A 19415-nucleotide genomic window follows, 5' to 3' on the forward strand; every position below is an offset into this window, starting at 1 on the left:
CTGTTACTTCTGCAGACATTGGCATGTCTGCATCTGCAGTTCTAATCTTGCTGTAACTTGACTAGCCAATAGGTGGTGCAGGTTTTCTTTAACTGCTCTAAACTACTCAGACTGCAGCTCTGAATTTTAAATGATTTGGCTGGATATGGATTTGAGTTCTTCAGTGACACCTCAGTTCAATTAGTTTATTTGGCGCTGAGTATCCATAGCAATAGAATATCGGAAAATCACAAGAATTCAAACACTGAGAAACACGGCTCCCGATGTATCCCTGTGAATAAAGGACTATTTGTAACTGTGAAATATCATTTGGAAAAGAAGTTGACTCCAAACATGAAACGTGCTGCTCTACTTTTTCTGCCCTGCTGGGTAATACATGCATGATAGAGCTGTAGCCAAGACAGAAATAAAACAGTTGATATTTTCACCACCTGCGGTTTGTTAATTATGCATGTTTGATAGCTCAGGTCTGTGTTCTACTTGCAGGAATAATGTCTTGTTTATTTGCTCCGTGCTGGCTCACAAGTCTTGTTAATATCATCTGGGCAAAGTATTTGGGGTCTCAATATCCGCACGTTCATTCCTTCTGTCCAGTTCTATTGTGTCCACACTCTTGGCCTTGATGGACGGCTTGGACAGTCGCGGGGAGATAGTTGTCATCGGTGCTACAAACAGACTTGACTCTATCGACCCGGCACTCAGGAGGCCTGGACGCTTTGACCGGGAGTTTCTGTTCAACCTGCCCGACAAGAAGGTGAGAGAGTGAAACGTCAATATCGTAAACAGCATGTTTGACAAAAAGCACACATGCAAACTCTTGTTTTCCCTGCACGGAAGATGTTTTTCAGTGTAGGGGCAACAACTATGCATTTAATATACCTGAAAAACAGCATGTCCAAAATGAGCCAGGGCAGTTTGACCTAAGCAGGGCTCCAGAAAACCTCTTTCCATAAAGAGCTCCCTACTGAAATGTTACATTGAATGCATCACACAATTGTATCTTTATTAGTGATAAAGCTTTCTTTATAAAGATCCTCCTCTGCCTTCCTACTCACTGTACCTTCTGCCCGCCTGACCACCATGGGGTCAAGAGCCTTCAGCCACTCTGCACCCCGTCTCTGGAACTCTCTCCCACAAGACATCCGCAATATGGACTCACTCTCAACCTTCAAATCCAGCCTGAAAACACACCTTTTTAAACTGGCTTATTCAATATGTTAATAATTTTTCTAAACTGATTGTTGTTTTTAAGTCTTTGTTTTTAAGTCTCGTATTACTGTGTGATTTTCTTCGTTGCTTGTTTTTAATTATGCTCTGTAAGGTGTCCTTGAGAGCTTTGAAAGGCGCCCATAAATAAAATGCATTATTATTATTATTATTATTATTATTATTATTATTATTATTATTATTATTATTATGAAACTAAATAAACAATGTGCTGTTTTCTATTCATGAAAAGCGTTTTTGGACATACCAAATAATAAATCAACAAATGCATTACTTTACAGAACAAGTAAACGGGGAGATTTTTGTTTTTTTTTTTTTAAATGTAACTTCTGTGTGGCCATTCAACACTGGCACAGTTTGAGCAGGCCAGTTTTACATTCTGATTTAGTTTATCTGATCAAGTTAGACGCTTTCTTTTTAAGTCTGTTTTAAAATAAATTCATTGTTATTCTTCTACTTTTTGAGATTTAGCCTACAGACATTTAATACCGCTAAAATCCAGTTATAAAAGTGGCTGTGTTTTAGTTGTTGTTAAAGAAATACGGTAATCCCCTTCATTATTTCTTATCTGTATTTCGCAGGGCCCAGAATAGCCATGCAGCTGCATCCATTAGAAACACTCTGCACCTTATAAAAATGTACTTCTGCCTCTAAGTGGTTGCAAAATGCCACTAAATGATCGCGTTGTGGAGTCCTGCTAAGTTGTAGTTGCACCACAGACTCCAGTATATCCTGGCCAACTGTGAGATAACGGAATTCAATTGAGTCTATAGGGAGCACTTACTGTACATACAATGCTGGAACGCACAGCTGGAGACTCAGTATAATGCAGAGGTAATTGGTGTTTCTCTCATAAAAGTTCTGCGACTGAATTAGTTCATGCCGCCCCCGGGCTATTGAGAGTCTCCTCTACTGTGTATTTTCCTCGGTGTCGGGTCCTTTGATCCAACAAGCAAGCGGCAAAGCAGATGCTCATTAGAAAATAATATTGCTATGCAGGTCTGATTACTTTATTCCTGTGCTTGGGGAAACATGTATTTTCTCCCCGCTGCTCACAAAACGCGTGTGAAATGACATTGACACAAATAAACCACTCTATGAAGGTGACTGTACTCCATAGAGTCTGTCTAATGTGTTGCCTCGCACCACACAGTAGGGCGGTTGGTAATCAAAGCCTAATCTGCAGGCCGTTGCTGGTTAAGCTCACCTGTAGTGTGCTGATTAAAAAACTTTCTCTTGTACAAATACCAATGTTCTCGACACATTCAAGAACTGCTTCCTCCTGTTTTTATTTTATAGAGATAGAAACTTGCAAGAAATCTGGCTCAGTTGTGTCTTTTGTAAAGAAAGGCAGATATGATGAAAACTGTTGCCCTTGATTTGAGAAAAAGACCACTTTTTTCTGAATGCCTGCTCATCAAAGGGGATTCCTGTGGAGACAAAGAAATGAAAGGCGCGTTGTGCTGAAATTGTAATGACGATATTTATGATTTGATTTCCCCGGTATAATTGTCACGCTTGTTTAGTTTATCCTGTCTAATGCAAAACACCAATTAAATTACAATTTTTTTTCTGTGTTTGTATTGGCAGCCACTGTGACAGTTTCCATTGTTGTTTTTGACATGTTTTCTTATTCAGCTTTGCAGGACTTGAGCCCCCTCATTTACTGACTCTGTTTTCTTTGTTTGTTTTTCCCTTTTGTAAAACCCCAAGGCCAGAAAGCACATCTTGGAGATTCACACACGGGAATGGAATCCCAAATTGTCTAAGCCGTTCATAGATGAAATTGCAGAAAAATGCGTCGGTAAGAGAGAAGTCTGTCCATAGAACTGTATCCTATCTTTGCTGTTAGAAATCAGCTCACAGTGTCTTTAAAAATGTGTCTTGATGTAACCTTTCTTCTACCATTTTAAAACAACCTTAATAAAGCTAAAAGCAAACAAATAACCAGTGTATATCTCACCTGTATCCAGGCTACTGCGGCGCAGACATCAAAGCACTTTGCACAGAGGCAGCCTTGGCCGCGTTGCGCCGCCGCTACCCCCAGATCTACGGCAGCAGCGTCAAACTGAGCCTGGATGTCACCTCCATCGTCCTGGGGGCCTGCGACTTCAGCAAGGCCATCAGGACAATCGTCCCCGCCTCCCAGAGGGCACTGGCCCCCCCCGGCCGAGCCCTGTCCCCCACCCTCAGGCCCCTGCTGGCCAGCTCTTTCTCCTTGGTGCTGAAGGCCCTGCTCCGAGTCTTCCCCCACGCTCACTGTACTGACGGGGACAACACACACGGTAGGAGCCCACACTTTGATTGGTTTCACTCCCCTACTGCTGGCACTGCTCTCTTCTTCTTCGCCACCTTTTTTTCACACATTTTAGTATTGGCACTTAAGTAGTATTTTATTATTTGTTTCTATTTCCCTATCCTATTAAAGTGCTTTTGTATCATCCTAACACACCAATGACACCATCCCCCTGAGATTGCAGAGGTGATAGCACAGAGCTTGCATAACCAGTCATCCCTGCTTGCAGTATCTCAAATCCCTAGTCAGTAAGCAGAAGTTTTTACAGCAGATTACCCACAATGCAGCACTTGACCAGCAGGAGGTTGTTTACGGGAGTCGCACCCAATAATGACACGAGTTTTCCATATGGCCGTTTCCCCTTAGAACGCCCATTACATCTTGCCTAATAAGCCTGCTCTCACTTTTTCCGTGAAATGCCCACATTAATGTCAGTGATAGGGCCGCTCTGAGGATTAGACTTTGCAGATAAAAACTTTTTTAAGTGCATTAGCGCCTTTTGTGATGAGCCCAAGTGAGTTGCAACAGCCATGGCTGAATAATGTCTTTGTTCTAGGCGGTGACAATCAACTGCTCGAAGAGGACTACAGCGACGATGACAATAAGCAACGCTCCGCTTCCATCTATGAAGTCCAGCCTGCTGCATCCCCAAAGACTCAGCTTTCCTCTTCTGCAACGCACACACCCTTCCTCCACTTCTCCTTGTGAGTCCATAGAAAACAAATATATTTTGTGAATTTATAGAACATAAACACTTGGAAATAAAACATTTTAAAAATGTATTTTAATATAGCACTATATGAGATTGGAAGTGATTAAATGTTATAGATTTTAATTTAAACAGACACGGAACATGTATTTATTTTCAAACGGGGACGTTTTGCCTGTAGTGAGGTTCTTTTATAGCAGGGGTGGGGAACCTCTGGCCTCCGGGCCGTATACGGTCCGCGAGACCATTTGGTACGGCCCTCGAGGTAATTTATAAACACACGCAAAAAAGAAAAAAATTAAAAAGATCTAGACCGCAAAAAAAATTAAACATGCAAGTACCTGTTTTTCCTGGCCAAGGTCAGGGTCCTTGAACACAACACGAGCCTAACGTGTCATCACGTGGTATATGTCTCGTCTGACAGAGGTGCAGTTCTGACGGAGAGCACCAGAACACGGCTCCAACACTTCACAAATTGCAGTAGGCCTACCCATAAGGAGCCGTACACATGCCGCAGTTTTTGCGTGGCTCGGTGGCTGTGTCTTTAGTTGAAAGCCCAGTGGGCGATCTGTTCATCTGTCATACTGATCATACAGTCAATTACTTTGTTGTTATTAGCATCTGGTTAGCTAGCTATGCTAACGAATATAAGAAGCTTTTTCTACAACCAGTGAGGTAAAGGCACATCTTTATATGGTCATTATAGTTATAACAAAATAAGAGAATAAAGTAAACAGGTATAAAGCACTATATGACGGTAAAAAAAGTTGTTATTAATAAACAAGAATACAGTTTGAAAGGGGAGTGATTTGTAAAATATCCATAAAGAAAAATAAATCTGTTTACAGTTCTGTTTCATATGGGTGTTGTGAGATGTATCCATAGATCTCTTCATGTTGCTCTCAAAGTGCATCAGATTGATGCTTTTAACTTCAACATTTAAAAAAAAAATTCTTCCCGGGGGAGGATGGACCCCCCCTAGAGGAGGTTCGGTCCCCCCCCCACTTAAATCATGTTCACATGGATAGGATACTAAATACATTTGCTTGCATGCATGCACGACTCATGGTGAGATATCTGGATTCAGAGGTTGCTTTTTCTTTGCACAGCATGAAAGAAAGGCGAAATGAATGGGCTGTGATTTTAGTATTTTTAAGCAGAGGTCAATAATTTGTACGGCCCTCGGAGGATGTCGAAAAAATTGAAATGGCCCTTGAGAGGAAAAAGGTTCCCCACCCCTGTTTTATAGTGTAGTTGGGGAATAATAGTTTGCCTCGGAAGTATACTTAGTAAAAGGAAACCTCTTGACTAAGATGTAACATATTATTACCTATACAATCATCAAAAATGGGGACTGTATATAAGACGACTAAGCTTCACAGTCGGCACCTGTAGAAAATCCTCGGCTTTGGAGGAAAACAAGCAAGATAAGAGAAGAGCTTTAAAGTGAGGAGATCAGAGGAGACAATTCTTCCAGTACCTAAGGATTCACTTTTTACTGCAATGATGTGTAGGGAAAAACCCCTCATTGCAATATATTTAGATATTTAAATGCTTCATTGGATGGTCCCTGAACTTAACCGTGTAATGCCTGTAGGCTCTGTTACTATATAAGAGAATGAGTTATTTTAACACATGTGCCACAGTGGTACTTCATTCGGATACAGTGTTGCTTTTACTCAGACTTGATGAGTTTAATGTTGTTCTTAAGATCGTTATTGTGCTCTTATTTTCGTCAGTAAACTCTATTTTGTCCTTAAAATCTTTCAAACTGACATTACACAATATGTAAAGCTATCTGGAATGTTCTAATATTGTCTACATATTCAGCATATGTTGACAATATTAGAACATTCCAGTGGTTTAACTGCATCGGTGTTCGAATGCCATTTACAATAAATAGGCATTTCAATTGAAGGGTTTTAGGGTTTTGCAGTCAAGTGTAGATTTACACTGCAATATCAACTTCTGAAGGAAATGAACAGAATTGAACTGAAGCAATACTGTGCCAATGTCGTTTGAATGACAGTATGACTGCTGCCCAGTGATCCAAACTTGAACTCTCTCCTGCTTCTAGCTCCGCCCTCCAACAGCCCACAGCATACCGGCCTCGTCTGATGCTGGCCGGGGCCTCGGGCTCAGGACAGAGCTCCCACCTGGCCCCCGCCTTGCTGCACCACCTAGACAAACTGCCGGTGCACTGCCTGGATTTGCCCACTCTCTACTCCGTCAGTTGTAAGACGCCAGAGGAGTCCTGTGCTCAGGTAACGAACACATCCACACACATCCACACACATCCACACGCACAAATCCACCCAAGACCATCTGCTGCACAGGTGGTTGGAATCTGAAAGGAGTAAGCAACTTACTGGCTTTTAAGATTAATCATAACTTTTTTAAATTGGGTTAGATTGAAGCTACAATTGGCTTATAGCAGGAAGCGATATAATTCCACTTTTACTTTATATTTGTTCCTCTCTATAATTATACTCTGTTTAGTTTGAACCCAGTTATTTCTGGGATTCACAAACGTTTTCTTCTTTTTGCTGATAAAAATGTACGAGTAGTCAAGATAATTCTTGTCAAAATAAGAAAAAAACCTTTTGAATACACAGTCCAGAAACACGCGCAGTCCAAAAAATGAAATAACATTTCAGAAATATTCAAGAGAATGTTGATGCATCAGGCCCAACGTGTGTGTTTGACATATGTGTGTATTGCAGGTTTTCCGGGAGGCCCGGCGGAGCGTGCCCAGCGTGGTCTTCATGCCGCACATCTCAGAGTGGTGGGAGACAGTGAGTGACACTGTGAAGAGCACCTTCCTCACCCTGCTGCATGATGTGCCCTCCTTCAGCCCCGTCCTCATCCTCGCCACAGCTGAGACTCACTACTCACAGCTGTCAGACGAGGTAGGCACACCATGTACACACACGTCTGTGCTGACATTTTCAGATTTACCTCGAGGCTTGCACCATGTTTTTTGTGATTACACCTTGCGGTTGATGGAATTGCTTCCAGTATATGAGAGAGGAGAGCGTTACCTTGATATCTTTTTATATGTGGTATCGGAGGCTAAAGCATGCGGTTTCTCTGTGCCTCTCATACTCGGGAGCACTCGTGCAGACACACACACACAGGGTGTCACAGTCAAGGTCCTCTGCTCCCACAGAGTTTTTTTTATCTACTCCATCTCTCTTTTCTTTATTCATTTATCCCACTGCCCGTTTTCACCATGGGGATCCCATCCCCTGCCCCTTCATCCCTTCCTCTTGGATTTATTATTCTCTTTCTGAATAGCCACAGCAGAGTCAGACCACCCGTTGTGGGTTAGCCTGTAAGGGACGGTTTTGGTTGGGGGAAGGAGAAATAGAGAAAATTGGAAAGGGGGGAAAAAGAGACTGAAATAAGGAAGAGGCTCCTCTCTTGTCGGGCAAGAAAAGAGCTTTAATTAGATCCGGGGGTTGGCAGCCCCAGGTCTTCACCCCAGGACACACACAACATGTCGATATGCCTGTGCAGACTATGCAAGTTTTTTCTGTGTGTGTGGGTGCGTGTGTGAGCGTGCATGTGTGTAAGTGTTTTAACTTTTCTTCCTCTTGTGTAATTGGTAGTTTCTGCCTCCCTTGCATTCTTTAAGTATGTCTCCCTCACTTAACTTGTTGACTAACATGCTGCGTTAAGTATGAACATGGAATGAATCTCACCCCACAGACCCCTTCAGCCTCTGTGTCACATCTAGGTGACTGGATGGATCCATGTAGGATTGACAATTACCACTTTCATCACATGACCTTCTCTGTGGTGATTGAACACATAGCCATGCAGTGTGGAAGATTGGGAAGCTCATAATGGGACAAATGGTGTGCTCAAGTCAATGTGGAGCCAGCATGAGGATATCAAGACTGTCCTTAGGCTATCCTTGCTCTCTTTCCCCATTTCAGTCTCGTGCTGAAAGTTTGAAGTTGGATTGCATCATTGCACTTGTAAATCAGTTCTTTTTTCTTGCTTTTGTGCAGTTACATTGTAAGAAGATCCAGACCTTTTCTCATTTGAATGTAGTTAAAAGCAAACCATGTACCTGTCCCACAAACTCTGCCCCTGTCTGGCTCCTTTCGACACAAGCAAAGACAAATGTGCAGCATAAACTGTCAACATAAAGATGAACATTGTTCCAAACCCTTGTGCCTTGTTATGCTTCCTAAAATCCATATTTATTTACTAGCTTTGATATGTTAATAAAATTGTTACGGTGAGTGAAGCAAGCAGGACCCAAATGCAGATTGATATACCTTTATTTCAAGGTTTGTCAGGGACAAAAAACAGAACACTACCCTGAGAACACGGTCTCAGACAAATGACGAACCAACACTGAACACAGAAAGAGACAAGACTAAATACAGGGAGGGGTAATCACGAGACGAGAAACAGCCGGGCAGGGGAGGAGAAACACAGGAGCCTCATCCCAATACCCCTCCTCGACTCCTCCTTTCCCTCACTCGCGTCCCTTCCTTGCATCTTAGCTCCGCCTCCGTAAGATGCGAGCGAGAGACATGAGGAGGTGACGCGAGGACAAAGGAGTCCTCAGGTATTCATTGGGATGTCCTCGTTCACTCAAACGTCACTTTTAAACAACGTCGTTAATGATGACATATGCTCAGCTGTATCCCCTCTCATCAGGCTTAACTGAATAACCCTTTAGAACCGGCCCATTTCTGGTTAAATATTTATTTAAATGAATGAATATTTCTCTTGTTAGTCAAGGAATTCAATGTATGATGGTTGGTCCTGCTTTTGTGTTCCGTTTTGGTGTAAAATGTAGCCTACATTTAAATACAACTATAATGATAGTAATGGGAAAGCCTTTTAGAAATGAATTGCACATAATAATTCCCACTGAGCTGTGAGCACTTATACATTTATGTGACGCTTTTCCACTCATCTTCCAGTTGTCGGTTTTTCCGACCAGCTGTGAAGGTGGGGGCGGGGCTTTTATACGCGAGTAGTGAAAACACTTCCGCGTAGTCTGCTCGCGTGTATCCTCCCTTTCGTCTCCTCCCGCACCCCTCCTCCCTCACCCCTCCTCGACTCCTCCGTGTGCATTTCAGCTATTGGGACGTCCTTCAAAATGGCGTGTCTTGATCGATTTCCGGGTCAAGTCCCGGAGGAGGGGAAGAGAGGAGTCGAGGAGGGGTATTGGGATGAGGCTATGGGCAACAGGTGAACACAATCAGACAATTAGACACACCAGGGAAACTAACGACAGGGAGGAAAAACACAGGGAGAGGGACCAGACAATACACAAGGAGGAAAACATGACAGGGAGAACCGAACAGCAAAATAAACCCAAACCTAGACATACAAAACTAAAAACGTGACATAACATAAGAATCGTGACAAAAAGTGAGTGGTTATTTTGACGGCAACTCCTAAATCTGTAATGCTAACGCTTCCAGTCACCAAAAATGCTCCAAATAGACTAAATCAATGGTGTTACATCTACTATAAACAATAGAATACCTTTGATGAATGTTTCTTATCACTATACTATATATGATGGTAACCAGTAAAACAAGAAGAGTACACATCTGAAAATAGTTGTGTTTAGCACAGGAACATTTTTCAAAATGATTCTAATGATTAATTCAAGGATTCACAAACAAGCTATGTTGAAGACTGACATAGAAACTCACAAAACGGCTGGTGGTGGTGTAACATCTGCCTGTATGTCTGTAAGGGAACATATCAGGGCTTCACAATTAATACAATTGTAATATTCTCTATTGCAATATCGAAATCGCAAGGCAAACATTTACAAATCTATATTTCTGAATGAAGTGTTGTGACGCTGTAGTGATATCACGGCCAACAAACACTACAGACATAAACAAGATCCTAGATTGGTACAGATACAAATCACCTTATGACCATTTTGATGTACCTTACAATTGTAATTATGTTTCAAACATGACTGTTCCCTCTGATATGGTGAACCATATTACAATAGCAATATCAGTCAAAAATAATTGCAATACCTTTTTTCTTTTTCATATTGTGCAGCCCTAAAACATATGCAGTATTTGCTCCCACTGAGGCAGGCCCCCAGGTTGTCCACAGAGTATGATTTGCAGAATGGGTGGAACTTTGCTGTGTTTGTGTTAAGCAGTTGTTTTTTCTATTAATTGTTAATTGGACTGTTTGTTTTATTAAATGATATTGCTCATCTCATGTCTCTAAAGTGGCCCAGAAGCTTCTTTCATCAAGTTTTGATGATTTTTTGTCTTTCTTGGCATTGACAGTCTATGGTGCTTTGAGTGATTTGGCTATGTGTGTGTTGTTTCACTCCCTGGCACGGAGAACACAGTGACAGCTGCTGTCTCAGCTCCAAACCACAGCGGGGAACACGCAGCATCCCTCCCCAGCCAAAACTGACACTACAAGCCTGGGTCCGACTACATAGCCCCCCTCCGTCCCTTAACAGCCGTCCACTCTCCTTACCCTCACTTCCTCCTCTGTGGGGGGCCGAGGGAAATTGCTTGAACATGTGATTGTAAGTGTGAAGTTACTGCAGTTAGTTTGAGATATATTGTCGTATCAGTTTTTTTACTTTAAACGTTGAAAGACATTGTGGGATGTTTGATATGGTAATGGCACAAATTACCTGCTTGCTACCAAAGGATTGACTATAAGGACCTGTGTATTGATGCTTCATTCATCTAGTTCTAATGCTGAGATAAAGAAGAATCAGCACGAAACAAAAGCTATGTATTTTACTTTTGGTAGATAATGCGACACACAATTACAATTTGAAGGGTTTCAGGGTTAATCATTTTCAAAACGTCACACCTCACTTCATTTGATTATAGTTGAGTTCTATTTAGCTGAGAGCACTTAACATGTTTTCACACTGCAGATGACATCTTTCAAATCAGGATTATGTTTCAATGCAGCACAGGACATCTCAAATGTATGTTGCACAACCATACATTTTAAAAGTGTTTCCTGAAGTATAGCACAAACGTGAAATAACAGCTTTGCAACACTGGCTGGCAGATGGGAAGAATCTGTTGGGACCCTACACTCCTCCTGAATTGCAGTGCATCTAAATATTCAATGTGCTCAGGCTTTAAAATACACATAGGACCCATGACAGAAATGATGATGTCCCCTTTATTAGTTCACAAATTGCAGCGGATCGAAAACAAATGCTGAGTCTCTTTTCTAGTTACGTTGTTAAACCTCAATCAATGGTGTGACATTGCACCACTTTTGTCTTCACGAATAATTGAAAAATCGGACTTTCGAAATTCCGATTTTTTTTATATAAGTATACCAGCGCTTCTGTTTCTGCAAAAGCAACTCTTAGCCAATGCACTTAAACATCAATGTTCATTATTCCCCAGTGGATATACAGTGGGGAACAAAAGTATTTAGTCAGCCACCAATTGTGAAAGTTCTCCCACTTAAAAAGATGAGAGAGGCCTGTAATTTTCATCCTAGGTACACTTCAACTATGAGACAGAATGGGGGGAAAGAATCCAGGAAATCACAAAATCACATGCTTTTTTTTTAATGAATTAATTGGTAAATTCCTCGGTAAAATAAGTATTTGGTCACCTACAAACAAACAAGATTTCTGGTTCTCACAGACCTGTAACTTCTTCTTTAAGAGCCTCCTCTGTCCTCCACTTGTTAACTGTATTAATGGCACCTGTTTGAACTCGTCATCAGTATAAAAGACACCTGTCCACAACCTCAAACAGTCACACTCCAAACTCCACTATGGCCAAGACCAAAGAGCTGTCAAAGGACACCAGAAACAAAATTGTAGACCTGCACCAGGCTGGGAAGACTGAATCTGCAATAGGTAAGCAGCTTGGTCTGAAGAAATCAACTGTGGGAGCAATTATTAGAAAATGGAAGATCTGGGGCTCCACGCAAGATCTCACCCCGTGGGGTCAAAATGATCACAAGAACGGTGAGCAAAAATCCCAGAACCACACGGGGGGACCTAGTCAATGACCTGCAGAGAGCTGGAACCAAAGTAACAAAGGCTACCATCAGTAACACACTACGCCGCCAGGGACTCAAATCCTGCTGTGCCAGACGTGTCCCCCTGCTTAAGCCAGTACATGTCCAGGCCCGTCTGAAGTTTGCTAGAGAGCATTTAGATGATCCAGAAGAGGATTGGGAGAATGTCATATGGTCAGATGAAACCAAAATATAACTTTTTGGTAAAAACTCAACTAGACGTGTTTGGAGGAGAAAGAATGATGAGTTGCATCCAAAGAACACCATACCTACTGTGAAACATGGGGGTGGAAACATCATGCTTTGGGGATGTTTTTCTGCAAAGGGACCAGGACGACTGATCCGTGTAAAGGAAAGAATGAATGGGGCCATGTATCGTGAGATTTTGAGTGACAACCTCCTTCCATCAGCAAGGGCATTGAAGATGAAACTTGGCTGGGTCTTTCAGCATGACAATGATCCCAAACACACCGCCCGGGCAACGAAGGAGTGGCTTCGTAAGAAACATTTCAAGGTCCTGGAGTGGCCTAGCCAGTCTCAAGATCTCAACCCCATAGAAAATCTTTGGAGGGAGTTGAAAGTCTGTGTTGCCCAGCGACAGCCCCAAAACACCACTGCTCTAGAGGAGATCTGCATGGAGGAATGGGCCAAAATACCAGCAACAGTGTGTGAAAACCTTGTGAAGACTTACAGAAAACGTTTGACCTCTGTCATTGCCAACAAAGGGTATATAACAAAGTATTGAGATGAACTTTTGTTATTGACCAAATACTTATTTTCCACCATCATTTGCAAATAAATTCTTTAAAAATCAGACAATGTGATTTTCTTTATTTTTTTTTCCTCATTTTGTCTCTCATAGTTGAGGTATACCTAGGATGAAAATTACAGGCCTCTCATCTTTTTAAGTGGGAGAACTTGCACAATTGGTGGCTGACTAAATACTTTTTTGCCCCTCTGTAAATGATTGAGTTAGAGTTTGGGTCGCAGTGGCAACAGCCTAGTCCACATGTCCTTATCCCTAGCCACCGCCTCTTGCTCATTTGGATGAGTGCTGTGCTGGAACACCTCCACAGGATTCAGATGCCACTGTGATGCATCTGAATCAAACTCCCCAACTAGCTCCATTCAATGTGGACCACTAATATCCGGATGCTCATTATTTCAGTCACTACCCAGAGCTCATGACCCTAGATGAGGGTTTCAATGAAAAGGAGCGGTGAATAGAGTGCTTTGCCTTCAGCGTCAGTCGCCCCCCCCCCCCCCCTTCACCTCAACAGACCTGTATAGCCTCTGTATTACTGCTGACTCTGCACCATTCCCCCGTTCTATCTAATGCACTATCTTACCCTGACTGGATTATCCCTATCTGAAATGTAGTGTTTACAATTCTGTATGGATCTCATTATCAACACTTCCCTGCAATGATGTTTACTTTACTTCTTTGTATCATTGTATCACGCTTTGGAGTTTCTGCGAGCATTAAGGTACCATCTTTTGGATTGTAAATGGTAAATGGAATTCATTTAGAAAGCCCTTTTTTCATATAGTGCATCACATTCTGATTTAGAAAGGTGTCTCGGCAATAGCTTTTTTTTTTTGTGCCAATTATTTGAGTCATTTCCTCAAGCTGTGTTGTATTGCTATCTATTTTATACCTGCTGTGGTATAGGGATTGACTTTCTTCTGACAATTGAGATAGAGATAACAGAGCAAAGTTCTGCAGTCTGACAGGAATGTTTTTAGTCTGTTTCTACAGTTAGGATTTGATCATGCTAGCAGAACAGGTGTCCACTTTAGTTCTACAGTTGCTCTACCCAGCCCGACATCCCCAATTTCCTTTGAAGCATCGTCTCTCTCCTCTACCCCCCCCCCCCCCCCCCCCACACTCCTTTTTAAACATTCATCTATTAACACCTTTCTGCTCAGCCACCCGGTGTCAAAACTCCTGCAGACTTTATCATGATGAAAAACACTGCAAATCATTACCTGCTGTGTGCTACATACACTTTGGCTCTCTCCAGCTCCCCTACTGTCTTTCTAGTTTTTTCCCCATTTCTCTGTTTCTTTCCTCTCTGCTGAGGAGAGAATACACAATCCAGAGAGAGAGTCATAGAGAAAGAAAGAGAACCGAAGGCAATGCAGAGCGAAAGAGAGAACAAACATGTCAGGGATAAGGGAGAGGATCGATGTGAGAGACAGATGGGGGGGGAGATATAAAGTGGAAAGTAGGTGCTTAGTCAGCAACAGGGCTTCCCGTCGGGGGAGGCCTTAGGCTCCAGCGCAGAATTGAACTGGGATCTCCGAAGCCCCCTGTAGCCCCTGTATAAATGCACAGCAGAAATAAAAGTAGCTGGAAAGAGGCTCATGTATTTGTTTGCCAAGACTTTATCGTCATTCTTTAATAATTTATAACAAGTGGCTGGCCGTACAGTTGCAGGATAATCCTGTTTCTTTATCATTTGCTTGTGAATACCTAGTAAACTCCCCTTGCTAATTTTTTAGACCAAAATAGTTACCGGCACATTTAACTGTCATATGTGTCTTTGGTCATCTCTTTAGTAAAGTAAGGTCTTCTTTACAGACATCACCTATGCGTGAAAGACTGGTCACAAAAAACTGGTCACAAAAGTAGATTTATCAACATATTTTGAGGTTGCATTTCTTTCTTTCTTGTCAAAGGATGATGTCAATTGGAAAGCAGTGCCTGCTAAACTATCTTAAGACTGCTAGAAATAGGATACTATAATAAATATTTCAGACTTGATCTGACAAAGTGAGTCACAGCAGCTCCATTTGCAACATCAACAAGGAAAAATGTTTAGGACAAGAAACAAAGGAACTTAAATCGAACATAACATTATAATCACTGAAGACAATAGGTTCAAGATAAGAAGTACTTTATTGATCCCGATCTGGGAAAGGTTTGTGTTGCATTGTGTTGTAGCATAAAAAGACATGGCATTGTATTCAAGACCCTTAAACCTACACTTAACATGGGATTTAACTGTATTTGATTTGATGACTGCACAAAAGATTGCTTCAGTCTAACCTTTTTAAATGGTATAATCCTGTTTATCCGATTTGTTTGAAATGACACATATTGGCTGTTCAGGACATGTTTGGGGTCAGACACAATGTTGTTGGCAAGCCTCAATATGTTGGGAAAGGGTTGGGACTAGCAGAAGCATATAGCCGCTGTCTTATCCCTGAGGATGAGTGTGATTTTGTTTCTGGAATGATCAACTAGTAGGGATTCACTCTCAATACAGCCCTGTGTGAAAGCAGCGTGTTGTCCCAGGTGCCTGTGAGACCATGACACCAAACCCAGCACATCAGATGCCAAAACACTGCACAGAGATTTATACTCAGACAGGATTTTATGACTTAGGGCGGGACGTTTTTAATCTTTCATCACATAGATATGTAGGTAAACAAATGGGATACAGCGAAGTCATCTTCCAGAAGTGTTGCATGTATGAGACTTGCTAATGCACCTATTTACCTTCATCATGTTGCATCACAGCAGCATAACGCTTTTTTGCATAATGTCAGATCATTCAAACAATTCAATAATTGCATTTTCATAGGAGGTGCGTTGGCAAGATTAAACCAATTTGCTGCAGAACCTATTTTCACCAGTCCTGATGTCTGTGCACATTTCCCCAACCTCTTTACCCCATGCTAAGTTCCTCATAAACGCGCTTCAAGAATCGGAAGCTTAATAATAATAATAATAATAATAATAATAGCCGCAAAAACACAACCCGCTGTGTCTCAAGATGCCATCCATATGTGTAATTATGTCGCTATCGTGATGGACCCACTACTAAATTAGGCATACTTGTGGTAATTAACTTCATATACGCATAGTTAAAAAATGCCAGTTGCAATGATAGCGTTTCATTCCATTTTATTAGCTGGTTTTCGCTCTTTTGTGCAGGAACTGGATGTACTAAAACACTAAGAAATGTTTCCTTTTGTTCAGTCCATATCAAATGCCTGATCACACGGTGATCACATCCTTACATCTTAAAAGAAATGCATCTTTGAGGAAGTTTGGAGGATTTGCTTTGATCAGGTATTATCTGCTCTAGAAATGACTGAAACTCCATTTTCTTCTCACCACTTTAGTAATCTGAAAATCCAACATTTAATCTGTTCGTGAAGTTGTGAACTTCTAATCAGTATGCAGAGTTTCTGCTGTGCTCAGTTGCACTTATGCTTAATGTAGTGGCTGATAAAAACAGGCACAATCAGCTTCACACTGCCTATTATGTGACAAAAGAAATGAGAGTAATCAGTTAAATCCAGTGGCTAAATGAAATGAAAGCAAAATAAAATATAGCATTCTCAGAATTTAAGTTATTTTTTACAGGGAGCTCAAATTTAAGAAACAAAAGAATATAAATATGTTTTCATTGTAAATGTTAAGTGTTATGGCCTTTGTTATATTACGACAGAAGTTTAATTGTCAGCCATTTTTTGGTTTGTTTACAAATGAGTGTTAATAGGGACACTTCCCGTGAAACGTTTACCAGCACACCACCTGTTTTCTTTTAACAGACAGACTGATATGATCATTCTTATCAACATTTTCAATTATTTTCTTCCAGGTGAGGAGTATTTTCCAGAGGTCTTATGGGGAGGTAGTGACGCTGTGCCCTCCGGAAGAAGAGGACAGGAGGAGCTTCTTCTCTGACCTGCTGCTGGAGCAAGCAGCCAGGCCTCCACCACGCCTCAAGAATCAAGGTACCATCTATAATCAATTTGACATATACTCAGGCCCCATTTACACGAGGACGAAACGGGTACGTTTGCGTTTACGCACCGAATTCGTCTCAATTAACGTTTCCGTTCACACCATAGAGGTTCACACGAGACCGCTCGACCCGCTGGAAACGCTGTAGTACATATGCCGGGCCTGTAAGTGGCGCTGCTGCCGCCACAAAATAAACCAACAGCAGCGAAGAAGACCGCGGAGCATGGTTGCCATGGTTGCCCTTCTGTTTATTCTCCACGGTGGACGACGTGTGCTCCTGCTGTAAATCTCTCCGGTAGTCCACCAGCAGATGAAAAACACCCACCTCTCCGCCTCTTCCAAGGGACGGGGGAACCATGCGGCAGAGTTTCCGTTAACATGTTTTTTCCGCCGGTCAACATGTACTGCGGCATAAAGTTTAAATCTTCCGGACAAAATTAGAAAGGTGCCGGTCAGAGGTCTTCTTTGTTATTTATTGAGCTTTAAAACAAATTGATAACGACTCTATATAATAATATAAGAATAATAAACGGAGCCTCTCTTTTCCTCCCCCTCTTCTGACAGCCCAGCAGCTGATCTTTGAGCATCGGTATCAGAAAATGATCGTATAGGGCGTACACACGGAGCCGTTTGCCCCCCCAGAGCGTTCCGTTGGCAGATCCATCCACCTTGGGACCCGTTATCGTTTGTGGGGTCCGTTTACGCATTTACGCGTCGGCCTCGTGTGAACGAACGGGCTATACGCGAGAGAAAAGTAGCAGATACAACCCGTTTTGTCCTCGTGTAAACGGCACCTTAGGAGGATACAGCTGTGACTCCTCTCTGCTGTCAGAACTAGAGGGCAGTGTTGTCTGCATTTGATTCAGGGAAAGGTAAAGGAGCAGATGTTGTTTAATTTGCAACATTATGTGTGTGGATAACCAATCACACATATGGCACATAGCAGTTAAATGATGACATGTTGATAATCTGTTCAATTTAGTTTTAGGAGGACACAAATATACAAATGTAAGATAAGCGTGTAAGTATATAATTGGCCGGGGTGAAACCTGTAGGGCTGCACAAATCCTTTTTTTAAATATTAAAATCACTGCAATATCTAACTCGGTAAGCACAGTATTTTGCAATGACATAATATATTAAAAGTCCCGGGTTTCTACTGACAAAAATCCTTGTTCGGTACAGATCTTAAAACATCGCAACATGAACACAAATCTATATTTGAATGATAATGTTTCAAAATGATCAATCCCTCTTATAGCATAAAAAAAGATTGCAATTTCAGTAAAAATAAATGCTAATAAATTGTGCAGCCCTAGAATCCAGTTTTTTCCTGGATATCACCATCCCCCACCCACATCAACATAAGCAACCTTCTTCCAACCCCCCTCAAATACGACCTGCCATTGCCCCAGTACTCACTAGTCTCCCATCCCCGGGATCTGGTTAAATATGAGAGAACTGTCCACCAAGGCTTTCAAATGGAAATTGTGCTCGCTGTTCATCCTCAGTTTGCTCATTGATGCAAGGCAGGGGTCCCCCGCTTTACTCACCCGCTGCTCTTCAGGGGTTCCTGCCTGACTAAGACTGCAGTCCCGCTTCCAGCAGAGAGACCGGCAGAAAAGCGGGGAAAGGAATTGAAACGAGGGGCCGGCTGCTATTAGCCATAATTAGAATCAGGGTTTTGATGGCTGCTGGTGAGTGGTGCACGGTGCTGCGGAGCCTTCCTAACGATGTCGGCAGATGCCTTGGGTGAGGACTGGCGCCCTGGGAGAGGAGGAGAGGAGATCTGCTTGCCTTGCATCATCACTCTGTCATTGGCCAGAGGCTTTTCCTTAGTGTATTTCAAAACCTTTGTTTGGGAAGGAGCAGTGTTCTGTTATTTTTTTGCAGCTGCGAGAATCTTAAAACATGTTTTTTCCCCCCTGGGCTGAATAACTTTTAAGTCTGTGTTGGCAATGATAATAAAAGAGAATGGTCAAGGATCAGGTTTGAGTCAACACCGTCTGTTGATCACTTCCAGCCAGTGGGCATACAGTGGGCAAAAAAGTATTTAGTCAGCCACCAATTGTGCAAGTTCTCCCACTTAAAAAGATGAGAGGCCTTTAACTTTTATCCTAGGTATACCTCAACTATGAGAGACAAAATGAGAAGGAAAAAAATGCAGAAAATCACATTGTCTGATTTTTAAAGAATTTATTTGCAAATGATGGTGGAAAATAAGTATTTGGTCAATAACAAAAGTTCATCTCAAAACTTTTTTATATGCCCTTTGTTGGCAATGACAGAGGTCAAACGTTTTCTGTAAGTCTTCACAAGGTTTTCACACACTGTTGCTGGTATTTTGGCCCATTCCTCCATGCAGATCTCCTCTAGAGCAGTGGTGTTTTGGG

General features: G+C 42.0%; 1 protein-coding gene across 2 annotated transcripts in view; it reads left to right on the top strand.

The window, feature by feature from the left end:
- Positions 1 to 19415, top strand: part of atad2b (ATPase family AAA domain containing 2B) — a 99709-nt gene that overhangs the window by 6655 nt on the left and 73639 nt on the right. For both annotated transcript variants that reach the window (XM_079643096.1, XM_079643097.1), the window contains 7 exons: positions 595 to 754; positions 2941 to 3031; positions 3201 to 3512; positions 4080 to 4227; positions 6310 to 6496; positions 6956 to 7141; positions 16877 to 17012. In XM_079643096.1, coding sequence (XP_079499222.1) covers positions 595 to 754; positions 2941 to 3031; positions 3201 to 3512; positions 4080 to 4227; positions 6310 to 6496; positions 6956 to 7141; positions 16877 to 17012 — 1220 coding nt within the window. The remainder of the gene's footprint in view (positions 1 to 594; positions 755 to 2940; positions 3032 to 3200; positions 3513 to 4079; positions 4228 to 6309; positions 6497 to 6955; positions 7142 to 16876; positions 17013 to 19415) is intronic.

This window comes from Notothenia rossii, assembly GCF_949606895.1.
Source record: "Notothenia rossii genome assembly, chromosome: 8".
Taxonomy (NCBI): Eukaryota; Metazoa; Chordata; class Actinopteri; order Perciformes; family Nototheniidae; genus Notothenia; species Notothenia rossii.